The 15174-nt window shown below is 40.9% G+C and overlaps 1 protein-coding gene across 2 annotated transcripts in view; it reads right to left on the bottom strand.

Moving 5' to 3' along the window:
- Positions 1–15174, bottom strand: part of GRK3 (G protein-coupled receptor kinase 3) — a 348746-nt gene that overhangs the window by 19787 nt on the left and 313785 nt on the right. For both annotated transcript variants that reach the window (XM_075320060.1, XM_075320059.1), the window contains exons 14-16: positions 2804–2870; positions 1364–1464; positions 601–667 (exon numbers count right to left, since the gene is read on the bottom strand). In XM_075320060.1, the coding sequence (XP_075176175.1) occupies positions 601–667; positions 1364–1464; positions 2804–2870 (235 nt within the window). The remainder of the gene's footprint in view (positions 1–600; positions 668–1363; positions 1465–2803; positions 2871–15174) is intronic.

Genomic DNA, 15174 nt, shown 5'->3' with positions numbered 1-15174 from the left:
AGACCAGGTCAATGCCTCACAGAGTTCTAGCAGCAGACACATCTCTAGAACATCTGTTAAGAGGAGACTTTGTGCAGGGCTATTTGACTAAGAAGGAGAGTGATGGGATGCTACGCCAGATGACCTGGCCTCTACAGTCACCAGACCTGAACACAGTCGAGATGGTTTGGGGTGAGCTGGACCGCAGAGTGAAGGCAAAAGGGCCAACAAGTGCTAAGCATCTCTGGGAACTCCTTCAAGACTGTTGGAAGACCATTTTCGGTGACTACCTCTTGAAGCTCATCAAGAGAATGCCAAGATTGTGCAAAGCAGTAATCAAAGCAAAAGGTGGCTACTTTGAAGAACCTAGAATATAAGACATATTTTCAGTTGTTTCACACTTGTTTGTTAAATATTTCATTCCACATGTGTTAATTCATAGTTTTGATGCCTTCAATGTGAATCTACAATTTTCAGAGTCATGAAAATAAAGAAAACTCTTTGAATGAGAAGGTGTGTCCAAACTTTTGGTCTGTACTGTATATAAAGGACAGTAATCTAAGGTATAGGAATATCTTCACTCCACACAGATAAAGTGTTATATTTCATAGGCTCCGTTACCTTTTGCATATACACCTGTTGCCAGTCAATGCCTTTAAAGAACGGATGCTCCTTAACTTCCAATGCACTAGAAAAATAAATTAAAGTTAATATGATACAATGAGGGTTCTCCATGTTCCTGGCAGTTTTTTTATTACTTTTTTTTTTACTTTAATCAAAAATGCTTTGCTTCAACTTAAAAAAAAAAAAAAACAAAGCAGAAAGATTTCTCCATGTCTAAATAATTATTAAGTATCCACTTTACTGTGAAGCTAATGGCCCGTATTAGTTACTCATACAGTACTTTATAAAATGTCTGCAAGGATCTGATGACTCAAATGCAAAATGTAAGATGATTTCAAAAGCTTTAAAACAATCCACTTATACTATGACACATCCCTTATTGCTCTACAAGCAAGCATTTTCTAGCGGAAAATTGGAAAAAAATGCATGTGTGCACACTGCCGAATGGTATAAATATACAGACTCGAACTGGCCCAGTGGAACCGGTGAATCCACCGGTGGACCCTGTGCAGGAGTTGTCCCCCCCAACCCTCCTGTATGAGCAATAGTTGGCACAATACACTGGATTCACTATGTAAAGTCAAAAGTGATATCTCATCATTCACTTACATGACCAAGTTTATTTTTATTTTGTGAATAAGGGTAATGTAATATATGTATGTTGCTGAACAGTGGACCCCAACAGTTAATGTTTCTGGTGGGCCGTTGGCACCACAGTCCGACACAAAAATTACAATTCTAGATTTGAGTGGATACTGACCTTCCTCCCTGACAGCCAAGTCTCTTGCTCACATCTCTTTGAAGAAGACCTTCCAAGAGGGACTTCAGTTCTGGAGTGAAGGAGTCTGGCAGCTCCACATTCTTGACATGTTTAAGAAAAGCAATATTATATTATATACATTTACCAGACAAGAAAAGAGATCGGGAAACCTATATATCTGTATTTAATCTTAGAACGCCCCACCATTCAATGAGTATGTGCAACGGTGGAAGAGTATGTGCAACGGTGGAAGAATATGTGCAACAGTGGAAGAGTATGTGCAACGGTGGAAGAGTATGTGCAACGGTGGAAGAGTATGTGCAACGGTGGAAGAGTATGTGCAACAGTGGAAGAGTATGTGCAACGGTGGAAGAGTATGTGCAACGGTGGAAGAGTATGTGCAACGGTGGAAGAGTATGTGCAACGGTGGAAGAGTATGTGCAACGGTGGAAGAGTATGTGCAACGGTGGAAGAGTATGTGCAACGGTGGAAGAGTATGTGCAACGGTGGAAGAGTATGTGCAACGGTGGAAGAGTATGTGCAACGGTGGAAGAGTATGTGCAACGGTGGAAGAGTATGTGCAACGGTGGAAGAGTATGTGCAACGGTGGAAGAGTATGTGCAACGGTGGAAGAGTATGTGCAACGGTGGAAGAGTATGTGCAACGGTGGAAGAGTATGTGCAACGGTGGAAGAGTATGTGCAACGGTGGAAGAGTATGTGCAACGGTGGAAGAGTATGTGCAACGGTGGAAGAGTATGTGCAACGGTGGAAGAGTATGTGCAACGGTGGAAGAGTATGTGCAACGGTGGAAGAGTATGTGCAACGGTGGAAGAGTATGTGCAACGGTGGAAGAGTATGTGCAACGGTGGAAGAGTATGTGCAACGGTGGAAGAGTATGTGCAACGGTGGAAGAGTATGTGCAACGGTGGAAGAGTATGTGCAACGGTGGAAGAGTATGTGCAACGGTGGAAGAGTATGTGCAACGGTGGAAGAGTATGTGCAACGGTGGAAGAGTATGTGCAACGGTGGAAGAGTATGTGCAACGATGCACGGTAAGTATGTGGTGCATAAATTTCTGTAGCATTTCTGCATTTCTTGGCAGGAAAAATGCAGAGCCAAAAACGTGAGTTTTTGTAGGGCAGTTTTGGTGCAGATTTTTCACATTTATTAGTATGGGAGAAATCTGCAGCAAAAGCGCTGCAAGAATTGACACGCTGCAGATTTACATCTGTACCAAGTCTGCAAGGAGAAAAAATTCAACGTGTGCATGAAATTTAGGATTCTCATTGACTTTACTGGCATCAGAAAACCCTTCAGGTCTTGTGAAAAATCTGCACACAAAAACACATATAAAGTGCGATAAAAATGCAACGTGTGTACACAGTGTAAATGTCTAAACAAGAAAATCGTTCTGAATCTTATGGAAAAGCTGTTCTTACCATTGTGAGTGTCATCCTGTCAATCTCATGTTTGTCTTTGGTTTTATGCTGTCTGAATGGGCTGTGGCTGCAGAAGGAAACAACATGTAATTATATTGGTTTGTGATACATAAAAAGTACTCTGGAAAATAACTACACATGACTGCAGTCGCATAATAACAGTAACATATAAAGATATATATATATCTTCTAACATCAAGTTTCGATACCAAAAACATGCAAAAGTGTCCTATGAAAGAATATAAGGAGGTAGGAGTGTTAAAAATGCCAAGTTATGGCATTGCAGGGAGGTTGTCAGAAACCTTTACGCCCCCTAAACCAATAAAATGATGATGTAGCCAGTCGATCCCTTTATGACCCCAAAATGCTGCTGCAGCAAGGCAAGTAGCATTTTGAAGTTCAGCATACGCCAGTTGGGAAGTGTATTGGGGTGGGATGTTGCCCATCCAGCTTCTCAGCCGCATGCAATATTCCCTGCCTAGCGCTACCCTCCTCTGGGGTATTTTGATTTTGTAGGTTGTAGCTCGTGTACCAGAAAAAATGAGCAGTCAAACCCACAGAGGGTTGTGCCAGACAGGGAATACAGCGTAAAACTGAGGAGCTGGAAGAGCTTCATCATCAAACCCCAACGCACTTCCAGACTATTGTAGACTGAATTTCACTATGTGATTTTTTGCTGCCAGCGCAGCACTTTGTCTTCCGTTTTACAGGTTTACATAGTCATATATGTGGTTTGCGGGGGTGGGTAGAAAGCGCTGACATGTTCCCTTTAATAGGCTCACTCACACAACCAACACGGACGAGTGCAATGCAATGTTTTATCAGAAAGCACTCACTCCAGTGTTATACTATGGATCAGGAACGATCAGAGTTTATTTCCTCATACCAGTTCAGCATTAAAAACAAAAATCACTGCATGCTGCGATTGGTAGCATTTATTAGATGGCGTACACCCATTGAAGTATATGGGTGCATGCAAAACATCGGACTGCACTTGGATGACAGAGTCCAGTCCGATATACACCAAGACAAGGGAGAAGAAATTAATCTCTCCTTCACAGTACCTGTGATCAGATTCTCGCATGCAAGAGAATCAAATGAAAGTATAATGACACTGGGATCGCTAAACTGGCCAGAAGTCAGAAGTTATATGTCACAAGCACTCAATACAAGTCTATGAAAGCCAGCATGAGGCCAGAACAAGGCTCTCATAGCTTTGCATTGAAGAGTGATCTCCGTCACACTCCACGAAACATTGGACCCGCCGGCAGTTCACAAACTACAGAAGACAGACCGGAGCGTTGGCAATACTGGGTGAAGATGCCAAAGGGCGAGTATAAGAATAGGGGCAGGGAACTTAGATTAAAAGCAGCACTCCATCAATAAAATAAAAAAACAATACGATGGAATAGTGCTTTAGTACAAGTCAAACTGAAAACTTTTCTTGGTCTAAAAAGCAATTGGCTGATACACTTTGGGAATGAAGAATCTCTATGAGATCAGAAATGGCAAGAAGGGATCAACGGGATTACATAAACCAAAAGGAGGTATATTTTTTAAACTGCAAAATGGCCACAAGTGAATATAACCTTATAGTTAACCTGGACAGTGTAATAAGCAGAAATCATCCTGACTTCTAGGAAAACACGTATAAGGGGACGTGCGCACGTGGCGTTTTAGAGCGCAGCGCTTCGGCTACTGCCGAAGCACTGCGTAAAAAGGAGTGACATGTCACTTCTTCCGTGCGCTTTGCCGGCAGCTCCTGCTCTGTCTATGGGAGGAGCTGCAGGCAGAGCGCATGGAATCGGCTTCACTACGGACATTTCTGCAGCGATTTAAAGCGCACATGTGCTCTTCAGATCACTGCAGAAAGTTCTGCAGTGAACTGTACGCAACGTGCGCACATACCCTAATACTGATGTATTTGCTTGGCTAACGGGCTCTTTGGTAGAACTAATTGTATTGGTATTGTATGTCTCTATACAATGCTTGACTTCCCTCAGGGTCAATAAGGCACCTGCTAGTGACGGCTGGACTAACTTGGAGGTGTCCGTACACTGATGTCCATAAGCTCTTGAGTTGCACCTGTGATGTGGTAATATTGACTGTAGCCAAGAGCTATGTCACCGTTAATGGGAGTACGGCAAACTGCCGATAAGCTGCCTAGCCACATGCACAACGCGCCATTCCCCCAGTGGTGCGGCTTTTGCAGCATAGCAAAGTGTGAACACATCCTAAAGTATATTTTAATTAACACTATGAAAAAAAATGGAAGGTACAAGTTAGTCAAGCTATAGTGAAATCCATTATTTACAAGAGCCGTTGCATAAGACTACCATACACAGAACCTACTAGAATCAAAAGGCCATGTATGCTTTGAAACAGAACCGTTGTAAACGTGCTTCTTACTTTGCATTACAAGCTATAAACAATCCTTTTTTATTTTTTTAAAGAAAATGGAGTATATCAGACACAAGTAAAATATATCTTTGTACCGTGTTAGCCAGATGAAGAGACCCGAGTAGTCTCGAAAGCTTGCAATTATTACCATCTTTTCAGTTAGCCATTAAAAGGTATCAACCACTGAGGACTTTCTGTTCTTTTAAACAATTTTTGTATGTCAGACAGTCATTTAGCAAAATTGTGCACTAGAGGGCAGTAGAAGCTTTCTTCTCTTGGTTGCGATGAAGGACATTATACAAGGTCAGTATAACCATGAAAGTCTATGTAATCGTTGCCCACAAAAACGAATATATTCAGAGAAATGCTGATATCTGAAGATTCCTTGGTGACACGACTGAAGAACTGGAATGTGAATAATTGTAGAAGACTCCAGTAAAATCCCCTATTACCTCCAGCATGTGTTATGTAATAAGCGGTACATTTTCAGAATCTTGCTACATAATTAATAATAATAATTTTATTCATTTATATAGCGCTATTAATTCCACAGCGCTTTACATACATAGGCAACACTGTCCTCATTGGGGCTCACAATCTAGAGTCCCTATCTGTATGTCTTTGGAGTGTAGGAGGAAACCCACGCAAACACGGGGAGAACATACAAACTCCTTGCAGATGTTTTCCTTGGTGGGATTTGAACCCAGGACCCCAGCGCTGCAAGACTGCAGTGCTAACCACTGAGCCACCGTGCCGCCCGTAGAGTAGTTACTAAATTTGTTTTATAAAACGATGCTCATTGATTGCACTGAACACATTTTGGCAAATTTATGGAAAAGCCGAGTGCAGTTTGACCACACAATCCGTAAATGAAAATCTGCTGCAAGTCTACAGCAAAATCCACAGGCGTTACAAAGAACTGTGCGAATTTCGCTGCTGAAAAGGGCAAAAAAAATTGTGAAAATAACAAAGATATATTGATAAACTCAAAATGTGCTGTGAGCGGTTTACAGGCTTTTATTATTTTTTTAAATGCAAGTTATAAAATGTCAAGAAAGTCCTACTAGAACAACTAAACATTATATGGGGTTAATCAGAATCACTTTAACCCCTTTGTCACCCGAAAATGTTCTGCTTTGGTGCTTTCATATTTCCTGCCCTACTTCCAAGATCCATAACTATTTTATTTTTCCCTCCACAAGAGCCGTATGAGGGCTTGTTTTCTGTACTTTTGAATGACATCATTTTATCATGTGATGCACTGGAAATCGGGGAAAAAATTCCAAGTGTGCTGAAAGTGTTAAAAAAAATTGCAATTCCACAATTGTTTTTTTCTTATTTACTATGTTCACTGTTCACTAAATGGTATAACTGACCTGGTAGAATGATTCTCCACGTCAGTACGAGTACATAGATCCTAAAAAAGTATAGTTTGCTGTTTTTTTAATTTAAAGAGCTGAACAAAATGTTTGAAATGTGTACGTTTTTTTGCTGTTGTAGATATTTTCCGTGACCTGTAATGTTTTCATTTTTCAGGATATGGGGTTATATGAAATTGTATTTTTTTGCGCCCTGAGCTGACGTTTTTAATTATACCAATTTGGGGTAGGTACGTGTGATACCAATGTGATATGACTGAAAGAATGTGTGATTAGATAGGAATCAAATCATAATCATAAGATAGGAGTGATCCCAGATATTATTTGATCCATCAATAATTCAGTATCAAAGAAGATGTCCTTTGGAGGGCCAAAATGATGACCAGGGAATACATGTCTTGAAGCAGTTGAAGATAAAGGAAGTAACATTTACAGTTCCACTTACAGGAAACTTGTGGTTAGCGTAAAGACAGGTTGAAGGAAGTTTGCATATGAAATTTACGGCTCATTGCAATATTTCGCTAACACTATGGCCGACCACAGTTGACCAGTTGACCACTGGCAGGATGTGCAGGAAATGTGCAGGAAGCAAACGGTGCCCCCAGCAGTTTGTGGTTAAGTTACATGAACATGACTCAGCTGTCACATGCTGGTGACCGTTTTAAACCCAACCTACAATATTTTCCTATAAAAAATACACCGAACTCGCTTAATGTTAGGGAAATACCTTCCAGGACATTGAAGTGTACGTACGCACTGTTCCTGTGATGCCATGCCAAGATGCCATGTTGATTCCTTATCATTAACTCGAGTTCCCTCCGATGTGAAAGGATTGCTACAACATAACGGTAATGTTGATGCATATTTCTGTTATTGTATAAGTTTCTATGACTATAGTTCTAAATGCCTATGTACCATTGACTATATATATATTCATGTGCTATTAAAATAAATAGTATCTTGCTATAAAGAATATTAGTATTCGTGCCTGATTAGGATATCAGTGAGCGCTTCGTAAGTACGGGCTTTCAGCCCCCTTTTTAGTAGAATTTAGCAAGACAGTACGATGTTTCGATTGCTTCTTATTGCAATGACTTGTAGATCAAAAAACTTAATTCGGACACTGATATTTTTTTTTATTTACATTAATTATATAATATCTTTTATATTTTAATAGATCAAACTTTCAAAAAAGCAATGATACCAAATATCTGTTGTTTTTTTTTTTTACTGTGTTATTTAAAATGGGGTAAAAGGAGATTATTTTATTCTGTGGTTTGATTTTTTTCCCAAACTTTTTTTTGTCTTTAATAATCTCCTTAGGAGACTTGAAGCTTCAATTGTCCTATCGCTTGTATTATACAAAGCAGTGCATCACATATGGCATTTATAGGATGGTGACGAAAGACACAGGGGTCATCAGCTGTCATGATAACCCAATGGCATACCTCGATCAAGTCATGGGCGCGTCCATGGAAGCGGGGAGTAATCCACCCTCTCTGCTGGCACTTCTGAATGCCACTGTCAGAAATTGACAGCGAGATTTAGCAGGTTAACAGCCACCGACAGATCTCTGCTTAACTTGTGGGTGTTAAGCGGGCTTTACACGCTACAACAAATGTAACGATGTGTCGGCGGGGTCACGTCGTAAGTGACGCACATCCGGCATCGTTAGTGTTGTTGTAGCGTGTGACAGCTACGTGCGATTGCGATTGAACGTAAAACCGGTCATCGCATACACGTCGTTCATTTCCATAAAATTGCACGTCGGGTTGTTCAATGTTCCCGAGGTAGCACACATCGCAGTGTGCGACACCCCGGGAACGATGAACAGATCTTACCTGCGTCCCACGGCTCCTGCCGGCAGTGCGGAAGGAAGGAGGTGGGCGGGATGTTTACGTCCCGCTCATCTCCGCCCCTCCGCTTCTATTGGCCGGCTGCCGCGTGACGTCGATGTGACGCTGAACGTCCCTCCCACTCCAGGAAGTGGATGTTCGCCGCCCACAGCGAGGTCGTATGGAGGGTAAGTACGTGTGACAGCAATTAATCGTTTGTGCGACACAGTCAACAAATTGAACGTGTCGCACATACGATGGGGGCGTGTCACATCGCATAGGATATCGTATGCAGATTGAAAGGTGTAAAGCAGGCTTTAGAGACACATGATGATTACATCAGCCATCATGTGTGGGGAATGATGCGGGCTTAGCATCATAGGCAGGGACAACTTTTGACATACCATTACGTCAAAGAACGTGAAGGGGATAAATGATATCAGCGGTGTACTGACTACTATTTAGCAAGTTCAAATGTGATCAGCTAATTCTAAACACAACCACATCCCCAATTATAAGAGGGGGTTCACACTTCTAAAGCCACACGATTTTAATTTTGTTATTTTTCTATTTTCCCCTTAAAATGATTACAATTTGTTTCTCAATGGATTTGCACACATTATGGGTGATATAAAAGTTGGAAAATCTTCTGAAACAATTCTACTTGGTATAATTTTCTTACATCAGAAAAACCTGGCATTTTAACAGGGGTATGTAGACTTTTTTTTATCCATGGCATATAGTTTTAAGAATATTGAAGTTTACTTTTGTTGTGCTTTTAGATCAGAAAAGGCATTTATCTTGGAATCTGGGGTCTAAGGGGTAACGTTTCCCCTTATGGTGAGCGACATACTTGGCATGCCAGTGTAAGGAGGCTTATAGGCCATGCAATCCTCCTCTGGGAAAATAAATATGGAAATTGCCACTTCAGAGAGGAAGATTACTTGAACTCTAGCGCCACCTATTGTACATGCCCTATATTTGTAACATTGAAGCAAATGTCACAGTAAACAAACATCTACCAGTCCAGGTATTTATTTTTATATTTTTTTTTAATCATGTAACTAATGAAGCTCTTGTTACATACAACTCCTGATTTGCCGTTGTGTGTTCCTATGAAGGATTCTATTTAGGAAATAGAATAAGGCTACATTCACACATCTGCTTTATTTGCCACTAGCATAGCAAAAAGAAAAACAATGATTGCAATGTGTGGACGCAGCCTAATTCGGAGACAGCAGAACTTACCAAAAGTGTCACTTTGTAAAGAATTTCAAGAACCACTTGTTATATAACTTGTGTTGAGCTACATAAAATGTTTGTTTGTTTCATTGTATACAACAGAAACCTATTAAATTATGCTAATAAAGCTAATTTGCAATTGGGATTGAATAATTTTCACAATTGCAGCAAACACTTTTCAGATATAACCTTGTTTTCCATATTTACTGTTGCAAAAAATGCTGACTATTGCATATCGAATTTTTAAGTGGCATACAGCTGCATATTTTTTAGTGTTTCAGCAGTTTTTCTCCATTGACTTCCATAATGAAAAGTGCTAATGAAGAGACCTGCCAGTCAAATTAAAACCATAACAAAAATAATAAATTATTATTATTATAATTATATACAGAGCTTTTAAAAAGTATTCATACCCCTTGAAGATTTCCACATTCTTTCACGCTATACCCACAAACTTAAATTTATTTTTTCGGGCTTCTATCCCAACACGAAGGAGCAAGTATTTGTGAAGTGTAAAAGAAATGATACATAAATACTTAAATATAAAATTGTGATGTGCATTTGTATTCAGCCCCCAAGTTGATACTTTGTAGGACCACCTTTATCTGCAGTTACTGCTGCAAGTCTTTTGGGCTATGTCTCTACCAGCTTTGCACATCTAGAGGCTGAATTTTTTGCCAATTCTTCCTTGTAAAATATCTCTAGATCAGTGATATTGGATGGAGACGTCTGTGATCAGCAATTTTCACTTCTCGCAACAGATTCTGAATGGTATTTAGGTCTGGACTGTGATTCGGCCATTCACACACATGACTATGCTTTATTCTAACCCATTCCATTGTAGGTGAACTCTGAATATTTTACAGGGGTCAACAATGAAAAATCACTCTAAAATATATTTATGCACAGGCTAACCAGGCCCCAAAAAAAAAAAAAAAAAAAAAAATGACAACTGCTCAAAAAATAATGTTCAATAAATGGCCAAACAATTGGCACATCATCATTGATGTGTGTAAACGGAGCCGGCTGTCTGCTCATTTCAACTAAGCCAACCCATTTCTTTTCCATGACTAAAGCATTGGTTGACTAGCTTAATAGGGTACTCAAGTTTGGAAGCCATCTCCTACCCAATGAATAGCGAATAACGTCTCGATTGCTGGGAGGCAGATTGCCAGGACCCTCAACCATATTGAGAACTGTAAGGAGTGGTGGTCAATTATGCACATTTCCACTCATTCTTAATGGTACTGCCGTAAATAGCCAAGTGCAGCATTTAGCTGGTCTTTGGCGCTCCCATAAGAGATCTGGTTTTTAGGACCAGTGGTGGTCTCAGCGGTCAGGGTCCTAGTGATTGGAAAAATAGCCCTATATGCATAAATAAAAAAAAAAAAATCTTTATTTTTATATAGCGCTAACAAATTGCGCAGCGCTTTAAATACATCAGGAACACTGTACCCATTGGGGCTCACAATCTAAATTCCCTATCAGTAGGTCTTTGGCGTGTAGGAGGAAACGGGGGAACCTGGAGGAAACCCACGCACACACGGGGAGAACATACAAACTCCTTGCAGATGTTGTCCTTGGTGAGATTCGAACCCAGGACCCCAGTGCTAACCACTGAGCCACCGTGCCGCCCCATAGTAAGGGAACTAATTTCCAAAACTGGGAGTACCTCTTTAACTTTGTGCAGAACAAGGCCGAGGACCAGGAAATGTCAGATAAACTGGGACATCGATGTATCTTTACTACTTAAAGGGCATCAGCACGTCTTTGTTGATATGACAAAAAACCCTTTAAACATGGTGTGGAAGAGCAGAAGTACTTCATCGTGTTTTAGCCATTATATACTTTATCTGTAAGAGATTGTGCACACCAATGGTTTTATCTGGCTTGGATCAGGGCAGCAGATTCAGATATTCTTTTTAAGCAAACAGCAGCACTGGAAACGAGCAGGAGAATCCACACATGACTAGCACAGACAATTGCTGTAGGGGAGTCCTGCCCTTTAGGACACACTCCTTGTGGTTGCTCAGGCGTGAACGACAATGCATTTGCTCAATAGCGGTCTGAGGTTGACGTGGCGCTCGCATGTTCATTCAATTCAGGTGGAAACAAACAAGGGGCTGCCTCCAAGTGACGGGCATTAACCATGTCGAGACAGATTGTTAAATACTGGTCTGCATGCGAAAAATGTGCCATCCTACAGAGCACGGCTTCTCAAAGCACCGCGATCTGGGCCTCAGTGATACATGGCATCCAGGACAACAAGAACATTTTGACTATAAATTGTCTGCTGAAGCCAATATATCAGTGAAATGAGCTCAAAAATCAGTCAGTTATGTAACTAAACTAAAAATGCTTCAGAGAAAAGCCTGAGCAGCGTATAACGAGCTCCGTCACTAAATATATACAGTATAGTATACAGAGTTGTGAGATATAGCTCTTTGGCTTCACACTATGGTACATTATGGAACTTCATTAAATGCGTTTTCTGCATCTAAGAATCTATTGTACTAGTGGCCCTCAATCTCAACAACTGATAGCTAAGGACATCTAAGGCTATGTTCACAAAGGGCATTTTTGGTGAGTTTTTTTCCTGACCAAAACCTGATCTTGTGGCAGACGTCTCCGTTTCCACACCACCACCAGCTTTCTGCATTTTTGGTCTGGTTTTTGGCCAGGCTTTTGTTTCTGTTTTTATGCTGTATTTACAGTGTCTTTTACTGCATTTTTTGCACTTCTATGATATTCGGGCCAAGTCCAGACCCGCGGGGATTCAAAAGTACCCAAGTGCCGGGCTCGGGTCAGGATTGATCTGGATCTGGCACTCAGGTAATAAAAAAAATAAAAATAAAGAAAAAAATAAAGCAAGCACACTATAAATTATCAGTCTCCAATGTGATTGTACCTGCTCCCGTGGCCCCTCCTTCTACTTCCGGGGCCGCTCTTTAGCCTCATGCATATTCACTGCTTTCCCCACCCACCAGCGTCTGTGATTGGTTGCAAGTCAGACGCGCCCTCAGCCTGTGTGACAGCATGTGACAGCATCTAACTGCAACCAATCACAGACCCGATTTGTTGGTCTATCGTACATTAAAAATAGATGAATAAAAAAATTGCCATAGGGTCCCCCATATTATAATACCCAGCACAAATAAAGCATACGGCTACAGGCTGTAGCCCCCAGTCATGCACTTATTTAGCTGTGTATCAAAATAAGAGGGACCCCATGCTGTTTTTTTTCTAATTATTTAAAATATGAATACTAATATTATCGATAATTTTGAATGGTTTGAGTTTCCGCATTAAGAAGGTAAGTGCCTATGATCATTCTGTTAGCTTGCCCCATTTTTTCGTGGGTTTCCTCTGCTTAATAAGGTTTCCTCCCATAATAAAAAAAAAAAAAAAAACAAAACATACCAGTGGACATTTAAAATGCGAAATATGTCGGTGCTATTCAAGCAAGAAAATATAGTAAATATATGTAATTTATTTTTTTTAAGTACTTGTTTTATTATCTATACCCCTTTCCACAGCTAAAGCACCATGTAATAAATGCTATATTTATAAAATAAATATAATTTATTTAATAAATTTTATTAAATAAATAAAGATGCTATAATAATAATAATATATTTTAGATTTCATGTACTTTGAAACCATATGGAATCATGGATAGCCAGTTGCTTTCTTCTTAGCGTGGCTCTGTCTTTATTCTGGGATTTTGGTTGTATAATCTGCACTGAAATATTGCAAGAAAGTACAAGACAGTGTTACTATACCCCATTCACTTGCAGTATAAAAAAAGTCCAATGTGGATTCCGGGCTTGCGGCTTCTTTTGCAGTCTACAACGTGCACTGACTCAGTCAGGATGGGTTCACTCAAGCATATATAAAAAAACAGTTCAATTTTCATCCAGAAAAGTCCGATGATTCTCTTCTTGTCATCCATGTGCAATTATTTTTTGTTATGGGTTGTTTTTTCTTTTTTTTTTCCTTGTATAGCAGCAGCTTTGACTAAAGCGGGCTTTACACGCTACGATATATCTAACGATATGCCGTCGGGGTTACGTCGTTAGTGACGCACATCCGGCGCCGTTTGACATATGGTAGCGTGTGACAGCTACGAGCGTCTGTTACCGAGCAAAAATACTCACCTTATCGTTGCTCATTGACACGTCGCTCATTTTCTAAAAATCGCACGTCCTTCTGCGCGCCGGTCGCTCATCATTCCTGGGGCAGCACACATCGCACTGTGTGACACCCCGGGAACGATGAACACAGCTTACCTGCGTCCCGATGGCAATGTGGAAGTAAGAAGGTGGGCGGGATGTTTAACATCCCGCTCATCTCCGCCACTCCGCTACTATTAGCCGGCCGCTGTGTGACGTCGCTGTGACGCCGAAAGTCCCTTCCCCTTCAGGAAGTGGATGTTCGCCGCCCACAGCGAGGTCGTTCGGGAGGTAAGTACGTGTGACGGGGGTTTACGACTTTGTGCGACACGGGCAAAAAATTGCCCGTGCCGCACAAACGATGGGGGAGAGTATGATCGCACGAGAAATTGATACGTGTAAAGCAGGCTTTACTTACGGAATTGCAATGTGTTTGAAAAAATCTGATGCTCTACAGTGGCATCCTTTTTTTTTCCACTCCCATGGACTTGAATGGGTGAGTCTCACCTGACTTCCGGAGGTAAATCGAGCATGCTGCAATTTCTTTTCACACACTGATGGTCAGTGAAAAATCTGTCATCTGCACTGCCCCATTGAATAACACTGGTCCAAGTACTGTCTGCCATTTTTACGGACAGAACTCGGACCGAAAATACGGTCATCTGAACGAGCCCTAATACGGAGGATTTTCACCACATATGTCTTTCATTAAAACACTGACTAAAATCCTCAAAAAAAAAAAGAAGCTGATTTTGATACAGATTTACTTCTAGCGAAATTACTTGAGTGGGAACTCACCCTAAAGGCCTTGATCTCGCCTTAGGGTGATTGGATTGGAAAATTGTGGCAAAAAAATTGTAACATTATGGCACTGTTTGAACATGGTATACTGGAAGTTTTTCATCAGAGATATGTCAGTGAGTTTGTTTTTACCATCAGTCTTTCTCGTATGCAAAAAAAACTCCCAAAACTGTTGGAAATATCTCAAGATTTTTCTACAGTAGCAAAAAAGACAAAAACAAAAAAGGTCTGCCCACATAGAACATAATCAGATAATATACGGGTACATGCCCATGATCCGGACATGCTGTGTCCTGGGTGCAGGGTGTCTTCTCCTGTGGGGCCATGAGTCTTCTCTGCAGGAGACCGCAGCTGCACGTGCCTATGATCAGGGTTCGGGGCGCTGTGGACACTCTCTCTGTTCTCCCTGCGGAGAACACTTGCGTGTTCGCAGCATATATTAACATGCTGCAGCTCGGAAAGCTGCACTGCAAGTCAGTTTACGCTGTGGAGAAAAGAGGCACTGTGTGCATGGGATTTCTATAAATCCCAGCCACTGTGCT

Source organism: Anomaloglossus baeobatrachus, chromosome 1 (genome assembly GCF_048569485.1).
Source record: "Anomaloglossus baeobatrachus isolate aAnoBae1 chromosome 1, aAnoBae1.hap1, whole genome shotgun sequence".
NCBI classification, from domain to species: domain Eukaryota; kingdom Metazoa; phylum Chordata; class Amphibia; order Anura; family Aromobatidae; genus Anomaloglossus; species Anomaloglossus baeobatrachus.
This window is presented reverse-complemented; position numbering and strand designations above follow the sequence as displayed.